This window comes from Rhipicephalus microplus, chromosome 10 (assembly GCF_043290135.1).
Source record: "Rhipicephalus microplus isolate Deutch F79 chromosome 10, USDA_Rmic, whole genome shotgun sequence".
In the NCBI taxonomy this organism is placed as follows: Eukaryota; Metazoa; Arthropoda; class Arachnida; order Ixodida; family Ixodidae; genus Rhipicephalus; species Rhipicephalus microplus.
Window position 1 is genome coordinate 35,221,768 of NC_134709.1, and position 24,075 is coordinate 35,245,842.

The 24,075-nt window shown below is 46.4% G+C and overlaps 1 protein-coding gene across 1 annotated transcript; it reads right to left on the reverse strand.

Annotated features, from left to right (window-relative positions):
* Positions 1-9,154: 9,154 nt before the first annotated feature.
* Positions 9,155-19,538, reverse strand: snf (U1 small nuclear ribonucleoprotein A snf). The gene is made up of 5 exons (XM_037431856.2): positions 19,458-19,538; positions 19,154-19,224; positions 18,825-18,997; positions 17,465-17,751; positions 9,155-9,539 (listed from the first exon to the last, which is right to left on the reverse strand). Exons 2-5 carry the CDS (start codon positions 19,218-19,220, stop codon positions 9,380-9,382), a joined length of 687 nt encoding a protein of 228 aa, XP_037287753.1. The 5' UTR covers positions 19,221-19,224; positions 19,458-19,538; the 3' UTR covers positions 9,155-9,379.
* Positions 19,539-24,075: the final 4,537 nt, after the last annotated feature.

Here is a 24,075-nt window from a genome sequence, read left to right on the forward strand (position 1 = left end):
AAAAAAAAAAAAAAGCCGTCGTCCGCGTCTCTCGACTCGCTCAACTCCCACCGCAGCAGAATGCTTCCGGCTGGGGCAAAGCACCAGCGCTTTTGTAGAAGGGGAAAGAGCCATAGAATTTCACGCAATCATTATTGTATGAAACTATATGGAAAAGAATAGCTCGAAAGGACGGGCGCATAAAAGGAAGTGGAGGACGAAAGCACGTGCATTCTGCATGCTGCTCCTTGGCGAGTGTGACGTCACGGATTGCTTTCGCCAGCAGCCGCCGCGCGCCGACAATCCATCAAAAATACAACCGTTAAAAAAAATACGGGAAATAAACTCGGTTTATCGGAACAGTGCCATGTTCCCGAGTCGAATTTCAAAGGTTCGTGAGTTTTTCTTTTTTTTTCCTCTATTTTTACACAGTACCACTTTAATGACCACCACTGATGAGTCACGAAAAAGTGCACCTTAAGTGAGGGGTGTGGCAACACTGTGCAGCGCAGCGTCGCCCCTTCACAGCGCCGGCAACGCTAGCGATCTCTCGGGAAATTCATGCACACGTGCGGCGTGCAGCCGTGCTTGTAAGGTTTCTTTGCACACACGCTGCCTCATAACTAAACTACGTGCGCAGGCACCAGCGCCGTCTCGCAGGACCGCACTTCCTCCCCGCATAATCGCACGCCGCTGCCCCCCCCCCCCCCCTCTTTGCTCTTTACCTCGCGACATTGAGGCCAAGGCCGCTCGGCACCTCGTCGTCAGCTCTTTTCCTCCACGTGGTTTTTTTGTTTTTCGCGTCTCGCGCGAGGAGGTGGCCGCATCTTGTGTTGTCAGCGTGATGAGACGCTCCTTGCGAGACGACCGCGGCATCTTCAAGTGCAATGACAGTTGGCATGAGCACGCGTGCCCCGTTACCAAGATGGAGCAGTTAAAAAAAAAAAAAAAAAACGGGCAGACACATCACTACCCCCCCCCCCCCTTATTTATTGCTCGGCAATGTTAACTTATCACCGAACGTTGACTGTTTTAGGCATGTGCAGCGTATTACCCTGCTCAGGGGCGTAGGTAGACTTTTTTTTTTTTTTTTACCCGGCATGGGCACCTTTTTGATCTGTAGGGGAAGCCCCGCCGCGGTGGTCTAGTGGCTAAGGTACTCGGCTGCAGACCCGCAGGGCGCGGGTTCGAATCCCGGCGGTGGCGGCTGCATTTCCGATGGAGGCGGAAATGTTGTAGGCCCGTGTGCTCAGATTTGGGTGCACGTTGAAGAACCCCAGGTGGTCAAAATTTCCGGAGCCCTTCACTACGGCGTCTCTCATAATCATATAGTGGTTTTGGGACGTTAAACCCCACATATCAATCTTTCACTTTCACTTTATTTCCTTAAAGACCCCACAGGGGGGTGTTACATAAGGGGATTACATCAAATCTGTAGGGGAAGGGATGGAGGCGGTGGTCACGCACACCAGAGTTACTGTATATACTTCCTTTATATACAGCATAAGCTACTATATGTGTCCTAAATCATAGATGAGCCATATATGGTAACTATAATGGCACATGGTCATTTGACACCCTTTATGCCATGGCGAAAGAACACTACAGGGGGAGAGACGAGGGGGGGGGGGCACAGGTGTGCCACCTCCGATCTGCGCCACCAACACTGCTGCAAGCTTGCATAAACAAAATCTTAAAATTTTGATCCACATATTGATTTATTTTGTGAGCTAAGCTCCCCACACTGCTGCTTCGGTCTGCGCCTCTGACAAAGTCAATTTGAGCAACACGTAGTTTTCAAGCCTTTGTACGCAGTCTGCGTCACTCGAGATGAAGAAACTGCACCGAACATGAAACTTCGCCTGACAGACGAAAAGTAAACAAAACAACTGCAAATGTAGCGAAATGATATACTGTCCCTAAAAGCTGCGTATTATTTAAACGGTTCACGTGGTTCATGTCCTTTTGTAATTAGGAGTCTTTAGTGATTTCAGCACTTATGTTTGAGACAAATATGTAAATTAACACACAGTGTAATCACATATTATTCTGCCTCCTATGTTTGCGTGGCAGTAGAAATAGCTCATTGTTTTGGCCTCGCAGAATTCTGTACAGAGTTTACCGCACCTATAGAAATGTGCCGCTGGATTCCACATTTAAGGAATTGGGGGATCCTAGAGTTAAATGTGATAGCGATATCCTGTCTCTAGTAGGGAATATATTTTAATGCATGATGTTATGCGAGAAGCTTAAATTGTAGGTTACTACAATGTAATTGTTAAAGTCGAAAGTGATTTGTGTCAGTGAAGCTTTCACATACAGCTGCATTCCTTGTAATGGGTAGCAGACTTTTAAGCCACGAGCAATTGTGCGCATTAAATCATTTCGAACTTGCTATGCACCCACTACATGTACATAAGTGAATACACACCTAACAAATGTGCTTTCTGTAATGGGTGGCCGGCTTCAAGTCACAAAAACCTCATAATAATCACATGTTCCGACGCGCACTGGCAATGCACGCTTGTAACACACAATATTACTGTGATATTTCAAGTTGCATTTCGAAGCCTGGCATGTACAGGACACGTGTGTTTGTAAGGCATAGACATTATTTTCACTGCATTTCCCAGAAGACGTCTGGCTGTGTGGTAAAACACTTGCCACGCAAACGGCCCGGGTTCAACCCTCACTAGGACCGGGAAGTTATTTATTTTATTTGCATCTTTCTCGATTTTTCAACCACACACAAGATGATTATTTTTCGCTCACAAGCACGGATGTGGACTCCAGCGCCAACACCGACGTCGGAATTTCTGTGAAATGAGGTCTATAACACTATCGCATTAATTTTTTGAAAACTCTCGAGGTTTCTCCCATCCATATCACCGTGAGCTTGGAACCTTGGCAACAGAGCATCCACCATGGCCGGCCAATCTAAGCTGCGACAACAGCGCCACTGCTACTGACACAATATGCTGATGCACCCCGCGGCCTCTGTTGCTCCCAACTGCCCTTCTAGCCACCATACTATTACGTCAATATAAGGGGCAGACTTTGTGCCCCTGTTCTTTTAGGGCGGTAGGTAAGTGGCCGCCCCTGCCACAACCACTGTGCGTACCCGAGGACGTCATCACGTGGCTTCGCATCATGTGTTTGCATATACTCTGGCAGTCTGTGACGTCACAACATGTGGCAACATTATATGGAGGTTTCTTGAGTCATTTGTGTTGACACCGTCGACGCTTCATGCTACATATTTGAATTTGCTGAGGCATGTAAAGCAGTGGTTCTCACATGGGTTTATGAAAGAATAAATAAGGAAATAACATGTTTTTTTCCCGCACACTGTGTACCACGACAGCGACCCTTCCGATTTTTGGTAGGCTTCACTGCAGAACACCTTCGCATTGCAACATAGCTGGCTCATGCTTCCCTTCGTCATAAAATGACCGTAAAGCTCTTGCTGCAATGTTCAACGAAATGTGCATGCCAGCATACCGTTTCTAGGCTTGCATACTTGAAAACAAAACATAGCTAGAAACACGTTGAATGTAATTGCAGATTATTGACAACCTAGAGAGATTGAATTTGTGTGACGTATTACTTTGACCCAGGCCCGTAGCCAGGAATTCTTTTTTGGAGGGGACCAACTTCCTAAAGGCCTTCACTATTCACTATTTATTTATGGTTATCTCCATAAGAAAATGCTTTTTTTAGAGGGAGAATGACATCATGTCAACGTTACCTGGAAGGAGGTGAGGTTCAACTGCCACCATAGTGCTCCATAAAGAAAACGACAGAGTACCAATAAAGAAGGATGTAAGGCAGGAAGACACGATATTTCCAACGCTATTCACCGCATGTTACAGGAGGTTTCCAGGGCCCTAGATTAGGAAGAGTTATAAGGATAACTTAACAAAGAGTATCTTAGTAACCTGCAATTTGCTGATGACGTTGCCTTGATGAGTAACTTGGGGGATGAATTACAGCTCATGATTGGTGAACTGGACACAGAAAGCAGAAAAGTAGGTCTGACAATCAATATGCACAAAACTAAGGTAATGCACAACAACCTCGGACGAGAACAGCACTTCGGGATAGCTAGCAGTGGATATGAAGTTGTTAAAGAGTACGTCTACTTAAGACAGGTAGTCACTGCGGAGCCGAACCACGACATTGAAGTACATAACTAGAAGAATAAGAATAGGGTGGAGCACAGTCAGCAAGCATTCTCAAATGATGAATGGTAGATTGTGACTATCCCTCAAGAGGAAGGTATATAACAGTTGCATCTTATCGATACTTACCTATACAGCAGAAGCCTGGAGGATTGCGAAGAGAGTTCAACTTCAGCGACGCAGCAAGCAATGGAAAGAAAAATGATATGTGTAACCCTAAGGGACAAGAAGAGAACAGAGTGTATCAGGGAACAAACAGGTGTTAAGGACATCATATTAGAAATCAAGAAGAAGAAATGGTCATGGGCAGGGTACGTAGCGGGAAGGCAATATAGCTGCTGGTCATTCACAGACTGGATTGCAAGAGAAGCCAAGTAAGTTAGCGAGCGGGAGACAGAAAGATAGGTAGGCAGATGAGATTAGAAAGTTTGTGGGTATAAAGTCGTAGCAGCAAGCAGAGGACCGAGTTAAGTGGCGGAACATGGGAGACACCTCTGTCCTGCAGTGGGCGTAATCAGGCTGATGGTGAAGGGTCCGCATGGCCTGCGGTGCTGTAATATGTATTCAGAAAATGTGATCGCCGCGGTATACTGTACGGTTTGACGAGCTTGTTTGGACTCGCCAATTTAAGGACTCGTTTTCTTTTTTAGACACAATATTAATGAACTATATATGTTAAAAAGCACACATATACCCTATAAATGAACATATATACCCTATAATGTGGACGAAGGGGATGACCGGCACCGTAGCTCAGTTGGTAGAGCTTTGGACGCATTATTGGAAGGTCGCAGTATCGGTCCCTGCCCACCGGCAAATTATTTTTTCGTTTACTTTTCTTTCTTAAAATTTACATTACAATTATTTGTAATAACCTCCCCTTTACTTTCCCTGGCATTTTGTCTGTTAGTTCTCATTAGTATTGTGTCTAAGAAAACGAGCCCATGAATTTACACTTTCTTTCATTCACAGCAAAGGTCTTGTTCTGGCAGACTTGATGCCTTGAGATGGTATGCGAGGGATTATCGGTTAGCTGCCATCTCGTGATAAGATTGTTCCACACTAGCTGTACTGCAACAGGTGGCGCTGACTGGCACTCCCAGGTTTAAATGCACATACTATACCCCATAAAGTGGATGGGGGGATCACTGGCACCGTAACTCAGTGGTAGAGCATTGGACGCGTTATACAAAGGTCGCAGGTTCGGATCGTGGCGGTGGCAAGCTATCTTTCTGTCAACTTTTCTTTCTTCACATTTACAGTACAATTACTTGAAATAACGTCCCCTATACTTTCCCTGACATTATTGCCCTGAGTCTCCTCTTTTGTGTCCCCGTGTAGAATATCGCGCTATTTGTACTTCATTGCTTAAGGGGGGACACGGGTTGTGGAGACCGAAAAATCGCGGAAAAACTCGTTTTTTTTATTGTGTTTTTGAAATCTACAGCTAGTGCACTTATACCGTGAATTTCATGCCTATAATATAATTATTTTAGCCACTAAGACTCTTTATGTGGCGCTTTCTAGCTCAATCTGAGCCGAAATTGACGTTGAAATCGCACATTTTCCTTGACGCGCCCCTGCCCTTTCATGTGTGCCAGCGCGGCCCACTTGGTCTGATTTGAGAGAGCCGTCTTTCCCCTTTAAATTCCCACCAGAATGGATCCAGTTCAACCATTGGCAGCTTAGAAAATGAGCAGCAAAAAGAAGTATCAGAGCGCCTTCCTATTCGCTACTTCGCGCACGTGACTTGAGCTTGCCTCCCTATTGGTGGAAGCTTCTGGCTTCGTCTGCTCCGGGTATTGAGGTACGCGTCCATGCGCGCCATTTTGCCTCAGTGTCAGCGGAGATTGCGAAGTTTCACGATGTCAAATCTTGAGCGGAAATTCCGCACACGGCACAAGTTTGGTGCGAAAAAAGTGCGACGAACGCTAGTCACGAATTTCAAGCGCTCCATGATACCGCGAAACCCCCGAGATGCTACACTCTCTGCGTCCCATGGCGAAGTCGTCGATGCTACCTCGAAAGGCCTAGCTACCGCATCACTTGTCACGAAGCCTGTGCAAAGTTCGTCAGCCGCGAAGCCTTTGAACAGCAGTCGCATGCGTCTAGATACTATCTATCAGCAGCAATCTGACTTGGAAGAGGAGCGAGTGAATGCCGAAGATAAGTTATCGGAGTTGTCATCCGCTGTAGCAACGGAGCGGAAATGCGCATTCGTGGGTGATGGTGCCGACGAAGCAGCTCGGCCGCCTGATAAAGCCACGTTCACAATCATAGATTTGGACACAGTGAACAGCGCTTTGTTAGCATTTGCAAAGTGCAAGGCATGCAACAAAGAACTTCAGATTGTCCGCGATGACCAAGAATTCGGACTCGCCATGAAGTTGCGTTTTGTGTGTTCGACCTGTGAGGAGACTGCGTCGTTGTGGAGCTCGTCGCGCGCATGTAGCGATGAACTAGGAGATGATTTAGACTCCAACCAAACGTTTTGAAGAAACCCGACTTGGTTCCTTCCTCAGGGGTGACTGCGGAGGCAACTAGCAGCGTCGTCTTCAGACACTGCTAAATCATCTCCCAGTTCCATACCCAACCAGACAGACTTACTTTCGTAGCGGTGAGCGTATGAAACCTTTTGCTGTGAACGTTTTGGCCGCGCATGCCATGCAGGCAAAGGGGAACAGACAAAACGCGCTGAATGATGTGTTCTCGTTGATGGGCATCAGCCGTTGGGGTCTTCACACGAAAACGTGGCAACACTACGTAAAGACGAAGTTGGTACCCGCGGCCGATCGTGCTGCATGCAATTTGACGAGCGACTGCGCGGGGTTGGTTCGCGAACTTTACGTCGAACTTAATATAGACCACATGGGAAACATCGCAGTGTCATTTGATGGGTCATGGATGACTCGTCGTCATTCATCGCATATCGGTCTCGGCACCATCATAGAATTGTTCAGCGGGCTGGTGCTTGACTTCGTTGTTTTGAGCAACTTTTGTGCTGGATGCGAGTCCGGCCCAAAAGAAGGTGACCCTTCTTATGCAGCATGAAAGGAACATTACCAGTGTCAGAAAAACAGTGACAAGAAAGTTGGGGAAACGGAGGTGAGGCTGCCCTCATTCTCTTCAGGAGGTCACTTGAGCGGCACAAGCTGCGCTACACCACGGTACTTTGCGACGGGGACAGCCACAGTTACTTTGCGCTACAAGATGATAAGGTTTATGGGTATATCCCAGTGCAAAAAGAGGACTGCATTAATCATGTGCAAAAGCTTATGGGCACTGCTTTGCGCAACTTGATTGCAAAACACAAAGGCCTTGGCCTTGAGGGTCTTGGGGGAAAGGACTGCTTGACAGGAGACCTGATCTCCAAGATCACCAAATAATATGGGTGGGCTCTGAAGACACACAGTGGTGATGTTGATGCAATGCACTCAGCAGTGCTGGCCACTTATCATCACATCACATCCAATGATGATGTGGCAAACCACATTCTTTGCCCACTTGGCCCAAATTCCTGGTGCAAACAAAAGGCCAAGGGGAAGCCCATTTTCAAACATTGTCGAAAGCTGCCTCCACATGTCTACAAAACCTTACTTCTATCTATGAGCGCTTGTCAGACAGAAAGCTGTTGCAACAATGCCAGCATGGGAAAACCCAAAATAACAACGAATGCCTGCCTTCAATGATCTGGGCGCTGGCATTAAAGGAGCGACATGCTTCGCTATTCACGGTGGAGGCAGCTGCGGCAGAAGCAGTGCTCAAGTTCAACGCAGGTAATAAAAAGGTATCAGAAGACATTATGAAACAGCTGAGCCCAAACCCCAGCTGGCAAAGCCGCAGCCGCATGGCTGAAAAGGATCGACGGCGCACAGCAGCATCAGCCAACAAGTGACAAGCAACGGAGAACATGCACCAGTCCATGAAAAAGTGCCACACAGGGACTCATAGTCAAAAGGACTACATGCCCGGTGCATACTGAGCATTTTGAAGTGCAGTTATGTAAATGAATGAGTTTTGTTTGTTTTTCTCAGTTTTCTGAAAACATGCTTTTTGGTGACTTTACTAGTTTGTTGGGTTGATATGTTGCAATCTAAAACAGCTAGAGCAATAATTTTTTCGTTAACATAAAGCCAAATCTGTGTATTACAAAGTGCTGAGAGCAGAAGTTCCATTTGCTGCCCATATAAATTTAAAAAGTATTAAATTTCTTTGTATGTGATAGCCATGACATGACTCAACTTTCATCATCTGTAGAATCACTAGTTTTTTTTAATTTGAAATCTGCTTGCAGCATTGCACTTATTGCTAATTGCACTGTCTAGGTATGCAATATTATTTTCTTTTTGATAAGCACTTTCTTTTCTATTGTCTCCAAAAACAATGGAATGGCAACATTGTGTATCTTCTATATTAATTGACCTACAATAAAAAATTTGCATATTTGAAATCAGCAGGAGAAACTACATAAGCATGTATATTTTCATCATGTTTGGTCTACAAATACAGAAAATATCTTTACACATTATGTCCATCCTTAAACTTACACTTTCCTTCTGCTGGAATAAGTTTTTAAACTCATCCAGTCAGCTACGCAAGATAAATGCAACGAATGCTAACACATTACATGACATCTCTACTGAACTTGTTTTGTCGACCAAGGTTTCGTTAAAGTTTCCCAAAACAACAAGCATGACTTGCGACACACAGTAATCGCAAGTATACTTTCACACATGAATACTATGGTTCCTGCAACTTGTGTGACAAGTAGTTTTTTGACTGGTAACTTTGAATAACTATCTACCGTACTTAATTACTAGACGAGCGATGAGCACACAGCTCTGTGCTGTATAGTAACAAAGCATCCCTTGCAAAACATTAGGCTTTCTGTACAATCTCAAAGGGGTCACACCATACATCGAACTGTTTCGTTCCCATGATCAAGCAGGGTAAACCTAACAGGAATATGGGCAAGATGAAACGAAACGAACAAGTCTTTTCGAGATACACATTTTACAGTAAGCAATGCCACACAGTCCACATTTAACCTGCAGCCTTTTGTCAAAGAGACGACCTGCCATGCTTTTCCACATGAGGCGATGATGAAGCAGTTTATTACTGCTGACTCATAGTTCATGATGTGCGCATACACGGAAGAAGAGACCGAACAAAAGTGAGTTAAAAAAAAAAAAGTCACGTGAGTAGAATCAGTTCTTGGACTACTTCTTGGCAAATGTGATCTTCATGGCATGTGTCGGTGTGATCTTGAATCCTTGCAGGGCTTCTTTAGCCGCCGATGACTGGATCTCATTTTCAAATTCCACGAAGGCAATGTCGTGCCGGCCGGGCACCAACCGCACCTCTTTGAAGCCGGGGAACCTGCGCAAGTAAAACAGTGTCAGCATACGTTCATAATGATAACGTTGAGAATTACAGGTAGTTTACTCAATGCTTTTATTCAGGAGTCGACACACTGCGGACTTCGAGGCAGCTTTATGCAGCCCCCGAAATGATGTCAAACTCTCGCCTTCTTGCCGTAAAACTTTTTATGGGAAGGCCAAGATAGCAGTTTTGACCTAAATTGGGATTTTTACTTTTAAAGGGCTCCTCACCAGGTTTGACAATTTTGAGCTGATGAGCACAATGTATACATGGGGCGTTCACGATCACATCTCCCCAAAATTTGCAACACTATGCACCGTGGAAATGGGTCAAATTTCAGGATGAACGCTGCCCGCCCTTCCTTTTGCGGACGCATGCCCAGAGAATGAGGGCATGACGCAGACATAGGAAGTACCCTCCGTAGACGGTAGAGCTGTAACGTCGGTCCACTACATAGACGACTGCACTCTGATGCCCCCAAAAGTAGCACATGACAGGGCGAAAATTATTTCACACGACATGTGTAGATTGTGTAATTTGTTGCTTGAATAGGTGAATAAAACGTCAAATCAATAATGAGACACACACAAAAAAAAGAATGTGCGCGTCCTCCCCCCCCCCTCCTCTGTGAATTGCAACGAACCACGCAGCTGACATTACTACGTGGTCTGCATTCAAGACGGCTATTACGGACGTCTTTGGACGACCTGCGGCACGCAAGCTTCAAGCCAAGCACCGTTTACGTCACCGTGCGCAGCAACCAAGCGAGACCTACACGGGCTACATTGAAGATGTGTTGCATCTATGCAACTGCATCAACTCTACCATGCCTGAGGAAGAAAAAATCAGGCACATATTGAAAGGCATTGACGACGGCACCTTTCAGACGTTGCTCGCGAGAAATCCCCCCACAACTGCTGTCCTCGTTTCCCTCTGTCAAAGGTTCGATGAATTGCATAGGCAGCGCGCAATTCCTCGTCAAGCCCTCACGACGCCAGACACGCTCGCAAGCTTGCACCCAGCTGCCCATCCTACCGATCAGCAGCCGCTGCTTTCGACAATCAAGGACTTCGTCCGCGAAGAGGTAGCGCGCCAGCTGTCACTGACGCATGAGCCCACGCAGGCTTTGGCACCGGACCTCCAACACGTCATTCGGACCCAAGTCGCTGAGGCTCTTCCGCCGGTGCATCAACAACCACCAGTCACTACGCCTCTCACGTACGCCGCCGTCGCTGCTCGGCCTACGCAACAGCGTATGCCATATGCTCAACCTGCCACGCCACCCTATGTCGTGCCTACAACCCCAATTGCTGCGCCGTATCCCTACGCGAGATCTTCAGCTCCATTTTACCGTCGCTCAGACACTTGAAGGACGCCGGATAATAGGCCCATCTGTTTCGCCTGTGGTATCGCTGGACACGTCGCCCGCCACTGTCGCCGAGATCCCCCTCCAGTCGACACCGTGGTCAGGCCAATGGCGTCGTCGTCTAGGACGCCATCAAGGTACACCACTGACGGTCCTCGACCCTACGCAAACCATTGGTCACCATCGCCCCGACGACGCTCCCTGTCACCTATGCGTCTCCGACCTGCTACGGAAGAGGGAAACTGATCGCTGCAGCTCCAGAGGCAACAGCTGCATACAATTCGAACTGCTTAAGGCCTCCATCTTTCTCGCCGCCAAACGTTATTGACGTCAATGTTGAGGGGACCACCGCACAAGCGCTTATCGACAGAGGGGCCGCCGTTTCCATCATCTGTGAGACCTTATGCCGCAAGTTGAAAAAGGTGACAACGCCTTTTTCGGGCCTGATGCTCCACACGGCCAACTCGCAGTGCATAGAACCTACAGCTGTGTGCACTGCACGTGTCATTATCCAAGGTGAACTTTATGCCATTGAATTTTTTGTGCTGGCATCTTGCTCCCACGAAGTCATTCTTGGATGGGACTTTCTTTCGCGTCATCGGGCCATCATAGATTGCTCACGTGCAGAAGTTGCCCTTACACCGCTGCCAACCTCTTGTTTGGTGGATTCTCTTTCTGAAGCTTACAAACTTGTCGTTGTTGCAGACATGGAAATAGCACCGAGAACATCCATCCACCCTTGTAGCCCCGACCTGTACGGCCGCTGTTTTGTTCACTCCGTCTGATGTATTTACCCGCTGCCCTAGCCTACACCTGCCCTTTGCCGTACTCACCGTGGAAACCGGTGCTACCGCCATGCTCGTCGCGAACTCGCTATTGTCGCCAGTTACCTTACTTCGGGGAGACTGTTTGGGTAACATACAAGACGTTGACCTCTTGCGCCCTCTAGAGTTCGCCGAACACGCACCTCACCTCCAGCTCAATGCTATGACGCTACCTGTGGCCACACTGCCCGCGCCAAACTCATTCCAGCCCTCTGTTGCCGCTGAGCTATCGCCGACACAAAGAAGGGAACTCTTGTCCCTTCTTCGAGAGTTCCGTTCTGCCTTCGATTACGCTCAACCATCTTTGGGTCGCACAGCGAACATCACGCACCACATTGACATCGATACTCATGCTCCCTTATGCCAACGACCATATCGAGTTTCAGCGGAAGAGCGCCGTATTATCAACGAACAAGTCGACGATATGCTCAAGCGTGGTGTCATCCAGCCATCGCAGAGCCCTTGGTCGTCCCCTGTTGTACTGTTGCGCAAAAAGGATGGGTCTATCCGATTCTGTGTCGACTCCCGCGGCTCAATAAGATAACTCGGAAGGATGTGTACCCGTTGCCACGCATCAACGACTCTCTCGATTGCTTGCAAGGGGCAGAATATTTCTCCTCTTTAGATTTACGCTCAGGATATTGGCAAGTTCCAAAGGCTGATCCTGACCGATCGAAGACTGCATTTGTAACACCTGATGGGCTGTATGAGTTTAACCTCATGCCGTTTGGACTCTGCAACGCCCCAGCTATCTTCGAACGGATGATGGACACCATCTTTCGCGGCTACAAGTGGAACACATGCGTTTGCTACCTAGACGACATCGTCGTTTTTTCTCGCGACTTTTCGACTCACCTTGTTCGTCTTCGTACTATTCTCACGTGTCTCACCTCTACTGGCCTTCAACTTAACATCAAGAAGTGCCATTTTGCCGCACGTCAGCTCACTATACTGGGTCACGTCGTCTGCAAAGAGGGTGTTCTCCCGGATCCGGCGAAACTCCGCACCGTGGCCGACTATCCGAAGCCCAATTTCATCAAGACGCTTCGAAGTTTTATCGGCCTGTGCTCATACTTTCGACGATTTGTGCGCAACTTCTCTTCCATCATCGCGTCTCTTACCAACCTGTTGACAACTTCCAAAGGCATTTCTGCTTGGTCAAAAGAGTGCGACGAATCCTTCCCCGCGCTTCGGCGGTTATTATTATGACCTCCAATACTACGTCATTTTGACCCTGATGCGCGCCTACGGAGGTCTACACTGATGCCAGTGGTGTCGGTCTTGGTGCTGTATTGGCTCAACGAAAACCAGGGTACCAAGAATACGTGGTCGTTTACGCGAGTCGAACCCTCAAGAAAGCCGAGTGTAATTATTCCGTCACGGAGAAAGAGTGCCTCGCAATTGTCTGGGCTTTGACGAAGTTCCGCCCATACCTTTATGGCCGCCCTTTCGAAGTCGTCACGGACCACCACGCTCTATGCTGGCTGTCATCGCTCAAAGACCCGTCGGGGCGCCTTGGTCGTTGGGCGCTTCGCCTACAGGAATACGACATTCGTGTTGTATATCCGGCCGCAAGCACTCCAACGCTGATCCGCTATCCCGCTCGCCGCTACCGGCTGACCCAACCTCCTCGTCACCTTCTGCAGCTGTCATAACACCAATCGACTTCACAGACATGGCATCGGAACATCGCAAAGATGTGTGGATTTCCCAACTTCTCGCCTTTCTGACTGATCCGTTAGCTAATTTGGTCTCAAGAACTATCCGCCATCAAGCCACACATTTCGCTATTCGAGACGACCTGCTCTATCGGCGGAATTACACGTCTGAAGGTCGGAGGTGGCTGTTAGCGATACCTAACCACATGCGCTCGGAAATCTGTACTGCTTTCCACAACGACCCGCAAAGCGCTCACGCTGGCGCTCTCAAAACGTACAACTGTCTACGTCAGCGGTACTACTGGCGCGGCATGTACACATTTGTCCACAAGTACGTACGTGCTTGTACTGCATGCCAGCGACGTAAAGTTCCACCTCAACGCCCTGCCGGTACACTTCAGCCTCTGCCTTGTCCAGCGCGTCCGTTTGACCGCGTTGGTATCGACTTATACGGACCACCTCCCATGTCGTCTTCTGGAAATAGGTGGATAATTGTCGGCATGGACCACCTCACGCGTTGCGCGGGGACGACAGCACTACCCGCAGCAACCGCGAGGCAAGTTGCGTTTTTCATCTTGCGCAACTTTGTTCTTCGCCATGGTGCTTCCCGCGAACTTTTGAGCGACCGGGGGCGTGTTTTCTTGTCTGACGCCATTCAAGCGTTGCTTGCTCAGTGCAACATGGTTCATCGCATGACGACAGCATATCACCCACAGACGAATGGCCTCACAGAACGATTTAATTGCACTCTCGGTGATATGTTGACGATGTACACAGCTTCAGACCAGACCAATTGGGACACTGTCCTTTCATTCGTTACGTATGCATATAACACCGCTACGCACCGACAACAGGGTTCACCCCTTTCTTTCTGTTGTACGGACGCGAGCCATCATGCACGCTGGACACTATCCTCCCATACACGCCCGACTCCTCTGAGTACACTGCAATTTCTGATGTTGCCAGGTACGCAGAAGATTGCAGACGATTGGCCCGTTCACTGACAACCGAGGACCAAGGCCACCAGAAGCTACGGCATGACACCGACCGACATCTCTCTACTTTCACGACTGGTGCTCTCGTTTGGCTCTGGATTCCACCGAGCACTCCTGGCCTTTCGTCGAAATTACTGGCACGATACCACGGGCCCTACCGCATTCTCGCCCGTACGTCACCAGTCAATTATGAGATTGAGTCTTTGACACAGTCTCATGACTTAGAAATTGTGCATGGCCGAGAAATTGTGCATGTGAGTCGCCTGAAGCCGTATCACGACCCCGCTATAGTGACCACGTCTTAAGTCGCCAGGTTGGCTACGCTATTCACCGGGGGCCAATGTAGGGAACTATGCGAACGACGACGAAGCAGCATGAAACGGCAAGCCACAGCGTTGGTGCACACGCGCGACCGGAGCTTGCGTTTGTGTATTTTCGGCCTGTTGGCGTTCCTCGCTCTTCTGGCGTTCCTCGGCCTTCCAGTAGGTCTGTACGTAAATAAACTGCGTGACACCATACACAACATGGGATTGATTGATTGATATACGGTGTTTAACATCCCAAAACCACCATATGATTATGAGAGACGCCGCAGAGGAGGGCTCCGGAAATTTCGACCACCTGGGGACAACATGGGGCTGAAACTGTTTGATGTGCAATTTTTCTGGCTTTCTACCATTATGGTACGTTTAAAATGACATTCACCGAAGCCACTATCACACCGCCTTTACACTTCAGGGCTCTCGCACACCTACCCAATGACAGCTGCGGCCATTCCCAAAAGTCAGCTTCACCACACTGCCACGACCTCGAATTCAATCCAGTGTATTCTTCCACGAAACTGTGCGGCACTACCGATCCAACTGCAGCCTTAATCCACGCCCGTGCAAAGACCCAAGTAAAGCGGAGGAATGGCTCTTATTCCGACTCTTCACGAACACTACGTTGCGCAGAGCAACACTTCTATCCTGCCTTTTCTGGCAGTCGTTCGCACTGTAGAGAGGAGTCTTCGGACATCTACCAACGGTGTGGGCCGGCCCCTGCTACCCTGCTATGCCGTCTATCCCCTACCCAACCTAGGAGGAGCGGGAGGCAACCCTGCTTGGCTGTTCTGACCTTCAGGCCCTAAAGGCCTCAGTTCGACGAGCCCAGGCTGCAGCCGACGCCAAAGGAGTCCCGTACTAAGGATCCCCATTCCCTAGTTGTGGGTGCGATCCTCTTATGAGGCGGTCCTTGCATACCTCCCTTGTTTCTGGAATACTATATGTTTTAGGGATGAAGCTCCTCATGATGGAGGCTTGTCTGTTGGCGTTGTGCGTCATAGCCGCCGCTCACGATGAGGGCAGTAATGCTGGTGACAATGAAGAACAAGCATGTTCCAGACTACACATGCCCTTTCTGCCCTCAAAGCACAAACACATGCGCTATATGCCATACATAGGACACCCGCTATACGCCACGATGATGATGGTGATGATCACGGACAATGACTGGCTTGTGCAACATATGACATCCCCATATGCTCTACAATGCATTTCGAATGACTGGAAACAACTGACAACCACCAGGGGAATGTGCACAGACCTTGTATTTGCCAACCTCGGGCTACATCTGATACTACAAGTGAAGGCAAAACAAAATTCAGAGCTCGACCCAGCACACTAGTTATGACCAATAGACATTTTATATAACTGACCCCGCTTGGCACTCATTCACATGCGTGAGTGGTCAATGTCATGGGTGATCTATGGTAACACCGAACGATCCCGCTGTTTAGCCCGCCCATCATCATTCACTTCTTGCATATGCCATGTTTACCACCACCACCACCACATCGCAGCATGGTTACGTGCAGAACAGTGAAGCTACAACAGTTCAAATGGAGCCATATAAAAATGCCAAATTCTGCTTGAGAAATTGAAGAATGCCTATGAAGTTTTCAAGAACAAGATCAATATAGTAACCTCCCCTGTCCTCAAGATAATCTTATGGGCAATAAATTGAGGTGTGTGAAGTAAAAGTAAGCAGACTGGTGGCACAAGACCAAATGAAGAAAAAGAAAGATAAAATCAAGCAGCTGCACATTTAGGCATCGCTAATTATTGTCTTTTAACAATGTAAGAACCAATCACAGAATGCCTGTCAGAAGGCATGAAACCAGGTGCAACCACCAATGTTAACATCCCGCATAGCCTGGAAAAGATGACTGAATCTAGGTGCATCCTATATAACAAAATATGGATCCTAGAGTCTGCTTCATGACAATGGAAGCCCACATACTACTGCTCCAGAAGCATATGACGAGGGGCTAGTTGTTAAGACATTTAGGAAAATTATAACTGCTCTATAAACGAGACAGGAGAATGAAATGCACTGCGATCGTCCTGCCCACATTGTTCTCGTGTCTCGTTTTAAGCACAGTTTCAATTTTCTTAAATACTACTGCTGTTAAAATTCAGCAATTCCTGGCTTGTAAAGGGGTTGCAGTGCATATTTTGGGTAAGAAGCCGAGCGCTATAACCACTAGACGACTGTAGACGGTTAAAGGGATGCTAAAGACGAGTTGTTTCCCCTTGATGAACCGCACTTTGAGAACTCTAATGTTGCAAGTTTCACTTTTATAAGTTCGTTATTAGTGGTGAAAATCAAGGTTGAAGCTTTACATTTAAATTTCGCACTGTTATCTCCGTGCGCGACAAAAAAATTCCACAATGTATTTTTCGTATTTTTTGCGACATCACCTCCATGAAATTTCCTGAAACTTCGTATGCTAAGTCTATGGTCTAATGTACTTCAATTTTGTTGATTAGATGCTACGCAGGACCCAGTAGACGCCTTCAAAATTTATGACGTCACAGTGTTTGGTGCGGAAGTCTCAAGGCGGTGTCTCTACCTGCAGTTTCTATTCGCGGTAAGAGTGATGTTTTTAGGGTTGAAAAATTGTACTTTACTAATACGCGAAAAAGCATTCTGCTCTTCAGTGTCCCTTTAACAAGAAGAGACAAGCCCCCTAGTTTGTAAACCAGTTTCACCCAGCGCAGCGAAAGGCATCACAAGGTCACGAAATAAAACAGCTCACTGGTTGAACAGCATGGAGAGCATCATCTCGTTTGTCTCCTCGGGCAGGTTGGTCAGGAAGAGAATCTGGTTCGGGGGCTGCTCAGGTAGCGCTCCCGTCGCTGCCGCCATGGGCATGCCGCCGCCCATCATCGCCGGCTGCGCCTGTGCTTGCAGCTGGGCCTTCTTCTTCTTGCTCTTCTTGGGCGCAGGCTCGCCGTCTGCAGGCGTGCGCTTTCGAGAGTTCTCCACGAAGGTGCCCTTCAGCTTGGCCACGGCGTCAGAGTCTGTTTTCGCATATTGAATGCGCTGCACACACATGGAAAATACAGTTTACACAAACGGGATATGCCACAAGTTTGGAAATGCACCGGCACTACGGACAAAAAAAAAAAAGAACGAGAAGGAGCACACAAGAAGCCAAGTAAGTGTTGATCTCCGTGTCTAGTATCAGTGTTCATAAACCTACAAAATTTGAGCCTTGCACATCAAGGAATTCATTGATATGTGGGTTTTTAATGTCCCAAAACCGCCATATGATTATGAGAGACGCCATAGTGGAGGGCTCCAAAAATTTTGACCACCTGGGTTCTTTAACGTGCACCCGAATTTAAGCACACTGGCCAACAGCATTTTCGCCTGATTCGAAAATGCAGCCGCCGCAGTCAGGATTCGATCCCGCGACCTGCGGGTCAGCAGCCAAGTAGCTTAGCCACTAGACCACATCAAGGAATTATCTGGTGAGGTCAGCTCTCTGGTGCATGACTCAGAATCGAGAAGCATTGAAACCAAGATTAAGGACCAGGCAATGAGGACAATGTTTCATTCTGTGCTCTTATTCCCCAGCCAAAACTTAAGCACTGTTTGCTTCCGACGCAGTATCTGCTTTTCAAAGCAAAAGAGAAACTTTAACATATGTAGATAATTTTTTTTAGACAAAATAACCAATAGTTACAGTAAAGCTGGCAGACACTAAAAACGTGTGGTAATCAATTTTACGAGCAAGGGTTTTTTCGTCTTTATGGAAATGTCAATTCAATCATCTTCCTCTAGTTCGTTGTATCTCAGCGCTCCTCTGTCAATGCAACTGTGGCAACAACAATAAGTGCTTCAAGCATAAACTTTACTTATACCAACGCGCCACTTGTCCGGGTATGGAACAACACACACTTCATAAACTGTCATCGCCGATGGCATAAGCAAGTGCAGGCAGGTGTGTTTCGTAAAGTTTCACAGCAACCCGACACATCGTGCGACGTGGTAAACTGACAATTCGCGAAGCCCTTTCTTGCATAACAACTCCAGCAATGTCGAAGCTACGTCCAGCATTCATGGCCTATCAAGCGCTAGCAAACAGACCGACAAGTCGCACGGCACATTACCATCGGCTTGTCGTAGAACGGGAAGCCCTGCATCGACCTGAGTGCGTTGGTGGCACTGTTGATGTCCTTAAAGGCGACGAAGGCCTGGCCTCTCATCTTGAGCGTCTTCAGTGCGATGATGTCCAGGATTTGGCCAAATTGCGAGAATATGGCGTACAGCGACTTCTTCAGCTCTGCGAACGAACAGAAGGACCTTGCTGTAACTACGACTCGCACTTGTTACGTCCATTGCGCGCTGTAAACATTCACCGCGGCACAGGATCAACCGTCCCATCTTCTAAGTCATCGTCGTGCAATCTACGTGGCCCCACCGACGTTCCTGCACTTACCATCTTTCTTCACCTTTTCGTTCAAGTTGTTGATGTAGATGGTGTTATTCGGACGTATGTCCATCATGTCTCTGAAACGAGAGGAAGAGGTATTAGAGGAAACAATCAACAGTACGACGCCTTGAAATACGAGACAGCGCGGCCGGCAAGACGGCGATCAAAGCAGAGCGCTGCGCGAAGTCGGCAGGCTCGGACAGCAAAATCCTTCTCGCAGCTAAAGCTTAGTCGAGCAGTATATCAGTCTGTTCGTGCTCAAGCGATATTCCACAAAAACAGCGAACGAATGTGAAAAATGTGTACTAACGTGCTTGATTCGCCGGTAGTCTACTGTAACAGTAGACTTGCAACACACGCCTGAAGATGTAGAAAATGAATGCAATATTTTGAGCGCTAGTAACAAGTTAACAAATTTTGCAATAAGCACAGTATACTTTACGTATAAAAACATTTCTAAAAGATATTATTTTAATAACAATATTTAATTTAAAAACAACTTTACATTTTTATAAAAAATATATAGGTTTGTGTGGGTGCTTGTGCGGTGGCATGGTATTCGTGTCTTTAGCAAAAGTTTCGCTTTCGGTATTATTTCAAGAAGACCACATTTCGAGCAAAACATCCCATTTTCGGTTTTATCTGGCCTAGTTAATGCATGTTTACGTCATGCGAAACCTCAAGGCACATTCACAATTTTTTTTTTCAGGTTATTGCGAAGCTGGAAAAACACTTACATGAAAGCATAACGCTTGTTTGTCACCTACATATGCCTGTTTTACCGCGGGCGAACAAGCTATGAAGGCGAATTAGCCTTGGCGGGCGTTCAATCGAAGAAGAAGCGAAACCTCCTTTAGAGTATTCTAGTACACTCTACCTCCTTGCACAGCAAGCACCGAACTGGAAAAAGAGAGAAACATGCCACAGGCTCAAACTCTAAGAGACTGATGAGACGCCTAGAACAAAAGGTTGAAATGTTACCTGCTTCATATGCCTCTTCCATGAGAATAACAAAGGAAATATTGAAAAGACATCTTGAGAATATAAAGAGTAAGAAAGCATTGTTGTTCAGTTCAACGAAAAGCCTTTAGATCATTGAGCACGCACCTTGGTGTTTTCTTTCTTGTTTTTTTCTGTACTTAATTAATGTTCAATTCGCTTGAATCAGCCCCAACTCCATTAACAGGCTCCCTTTGAGACTGAAAATGCATAACATACTGCACATAGATCTAATCTCTGTCCAATCTCTTCCACGTCGACATCACCTTTAGTCCATACACACCCCATAATTCTCTTTCAGTTTTCCCCCTTTCCGTTGAAGAAAAAATACAAGCTCGGGCCCTAATGAAATTCTGATTCTGTGTTATAATTATTAGATAAAACAGCTCTCTGTCACCATACACTGATCGATCTATGGATAAGGAGGCAAATTTTCTTCAAAATGACATGATCTTGTGATTGATTCTATTCTTATGGTTCACTATTCAAGGTATAAACTGATTCTAGCTATGAAGCGGGGACCAACAATTCCATTCCCACTGCCATTCTAAACGTTGCGGCGGAGCGAAGATAAGTAGCACCGACATATTTATAGTATTAGCCCGACCCAATTTTTTTCAATGTGTAGTGCAGTGCTCGCACTGCCCCACCAACGATATTGTATCTCAGATGAGTGCTTGTTCTACATGTAAAGGGCGCACCACAGATGGCACAACTGAGGGACAGGAACCTCGAGTATCAGGGCATACACGTCATAAATCAAACAAAAGAAAAGCTGCATCTCATCTCATTAATTTAGTTACGATGGCATGAAAATAGGACTTGTGTGCATGTTCCGCAACACGCTTTTTGCTGGCATAAATGGCACATACAAATAACCTATTCTGTTTGTGGAACTGTCCATCACGCAGCCTAGCGATTCATAACACGTCAGAACAACCAGTGCTTCAGGAAATGTACACAACCACATTTTCGACCTCTAACAACAGCCTTCCTGAGCTTTTAACGACCTTTCCATGCTTTTTATGGTTGCATAAGAAAGAGCTCCTGATATTGCAAATACAGCTGCCACATTATTTCTCTCCTTCCTGTCAATGTGAAGTGATGCATGAATGTTTTATGCAGGAGTGATGAGATCTGCACTCCCGTGGTACTTATGGGCTGCTGCCCCGTGTCCTTTGTTTTTATTCATCAAAAAACTAAACAACGATAAACCCTACTAATATGAGAATGAAAGGTTTAAGTTTTAGTGTGGTATAAACAAACATCCCCACTGCCCAGAGAGGATGAAATTGAAAGAGACTGAAGCACAGAAGACAACATATAAGGTGCGTTCTCGGCAATGTTGTCATGTTTTTATGTTGTCCACCTCAGTGGAACAATGGCTACAGCGCTCAGCTGCTGACTCGAAGGTTGCAGGCTCGATCTCAGCTGTGGAGGTCACATTTCGATAGACATGAAATGGTTGAGGCTCATGTGACGTCAGTGCACGTTAAAGAACACCAGGCGGCCAAAATTGCCAGAGGCCTCCACTGTGGCGCCTCTCAAATCGGCTCGTGGTTTCGGGATGCAAAAACCATGGGTATTATCATGACTATGTTTTTACGTCTTCTTGAGCACTTGACACTAAACAGAAACAATGACTTGGTTTAGATTTACAAACTACAGTCGGAGAATCGTAATGCCATACGTTTGATTATCTTAAAGTTAATTACTAGCGGGAAAAGTAAAGGTTGAAGTTCCATTTTTATGTTTCGCACCGAGACCTCCACGAAAAACGTGGAAAATGTTAAAATGTTCTTTTCGTATACTCCAGCATTACAGGCTGGAGCAACGAGTGTACCCTCCACCACACCCAAAACTGACAAAAGAGGAAAGCATGATACTGAGACTCCTGCAAAGCAGCACATACACACATGGGGCCCTAATGCACCGTCTCTACTCAACGAGATGTAGCTCTATGTGCCCGCTTTGCAACATACCGGACACCCTGGCGCACTTGCTTCTTGCATTCCAGTGTATTGCCAGACGTGTGTATTGCCAGTGTATTGCAACACCACACGACTGATAACGATGCAGGACGGACAAACGAAGACCTAACCGAAACGTGGGAGGTGAAGCTCGCTTTTGAGGACCTGGAAGACCAACAACAACTCGTCGCCAGGGCCCAGACGGCAGTAGAAGCCAGAGTGTTCCTGGACTAAGGAGCCCTCCCACCTCAGGATGACACCGGGCATTGCTCGGGGCACTGTTTCAAAAATTGACGTTCACTTCTCTCTCTCTTTTTTTGTATCTCCACGACACTCGCTCGATGAAATTTACTAAAACTTTAAATTTTAGATGTGTGGCACTCAGTGAAAACAATGAACTTCATTTTTATCGATTAGAAGCTAGAACACATTAGAACACATTTTAGAACACATTATTGCTAACGAAATCACTAGGTTTCTTGATGATCGAGCTATTTTAACTCCTATGCAGCATGGATTTAGGAAGGGCCTCTCCACTGTAACCCAATTAACTACTGTAATTCACAGTCTCGCTAGCGTTGTCGACAAATCAGGACAAACTGACATCATATTTCTGGATTTTATGAAGGCGTTTGATCTCGTGTCACACGCGAAACTAATCGAAAAACTTGTTCATCTGGACGTTCCCTCATACCTAGTAAATTGGATTTCTGCTTACCTCACTAACCGTAGGCAATTTGTTGCAATTGATAATTGCTGTTCGAGTGACCTTGCTGTTACTTCTGGAGTTCCCCAAGGAAGTGTTCTTGGACCTTTATTGTTTAATATATACATTAATGACATAGTTGACTCTATTACTGAACCTGTACAGATAAAATTATTCGCTGATGACTGCTTACTCTTTAATGAAATTACCTGCCAGCAAGACCAAATCACCCTAAACTCTAACCTTCAAAAAATTTTAACATGGTGCGAACGCTGGGACATGCAGCTTAATATTGATAAAACAGTATTTATGAAAATCACCAAAAAAATTAATAAACTTTCGTTTACGTATAATCTTGCATCCATGCCTCTTACAGAGGTTGATGAATATAAGTACCTGGGTGTCATCATAACTAATAATCTCAGTTGGAACTCCCACATCTCTCACCTTTGCGACTCAGCCTTCAAAAAACTCTGCTACCTCAGACACAAATTAAAACATGCCCCTCCCGAGACCCGTCTAACCGCTTATACCTCTCTTGTCCGTCCTAAACTTGAATATGCAGCTATCGTATGGGATCCTTACACTAAAACTAACATCGATGTGCTAGAAAGGATCCAACGTAAAGCAGTAAGATTCATCTTCTCCAAATATCGCACCAGTCTCTCTCCAAGTGACCTAATGGCCCAACACAACATTCAGTCCTTGCAACTAAGAAGAAAAATTCACAGGCTTAAATTTCTATTCTTACTGTATAAAAATAAATTGTCTCTTTCTCCTGAACCTTACATAAAGCCTCTCACTGCTCGCCGAACAAGACATCGCCACTCTGCCACATTAACGCCTTACAATACCAGAACCAACATCTTTAAGTATTCCTTTTTTCCTCGAACAGTACCCGACTGGAACAGCCTACCTCTTAGTACACTCAGCAACACCGACTCTATCGCATCCATTTCATCTTAGATCTAGCCCTTCCTCTTTCAATACAGTGATCCAGTATTTTACTAACTCCTTTGTACATTGATTAGATAGTTCTGTATTGTTTATCTTCTCATATTGTATATTATTTTCTTTGTATCACATTTCTTTTAGTGCTCATTTACTTGTTAGTAGATTCACTTTGTTGTTGCTTTGTATAGATCCTACTTGTATATATTCTTGATATTTGCAGACTTTGTACTTTTGTTCGTACTTTTCCCCTCCTGCCTGGGCCTATTAAGGCCTGCAGTATTCCTAAATAAAATAAATAA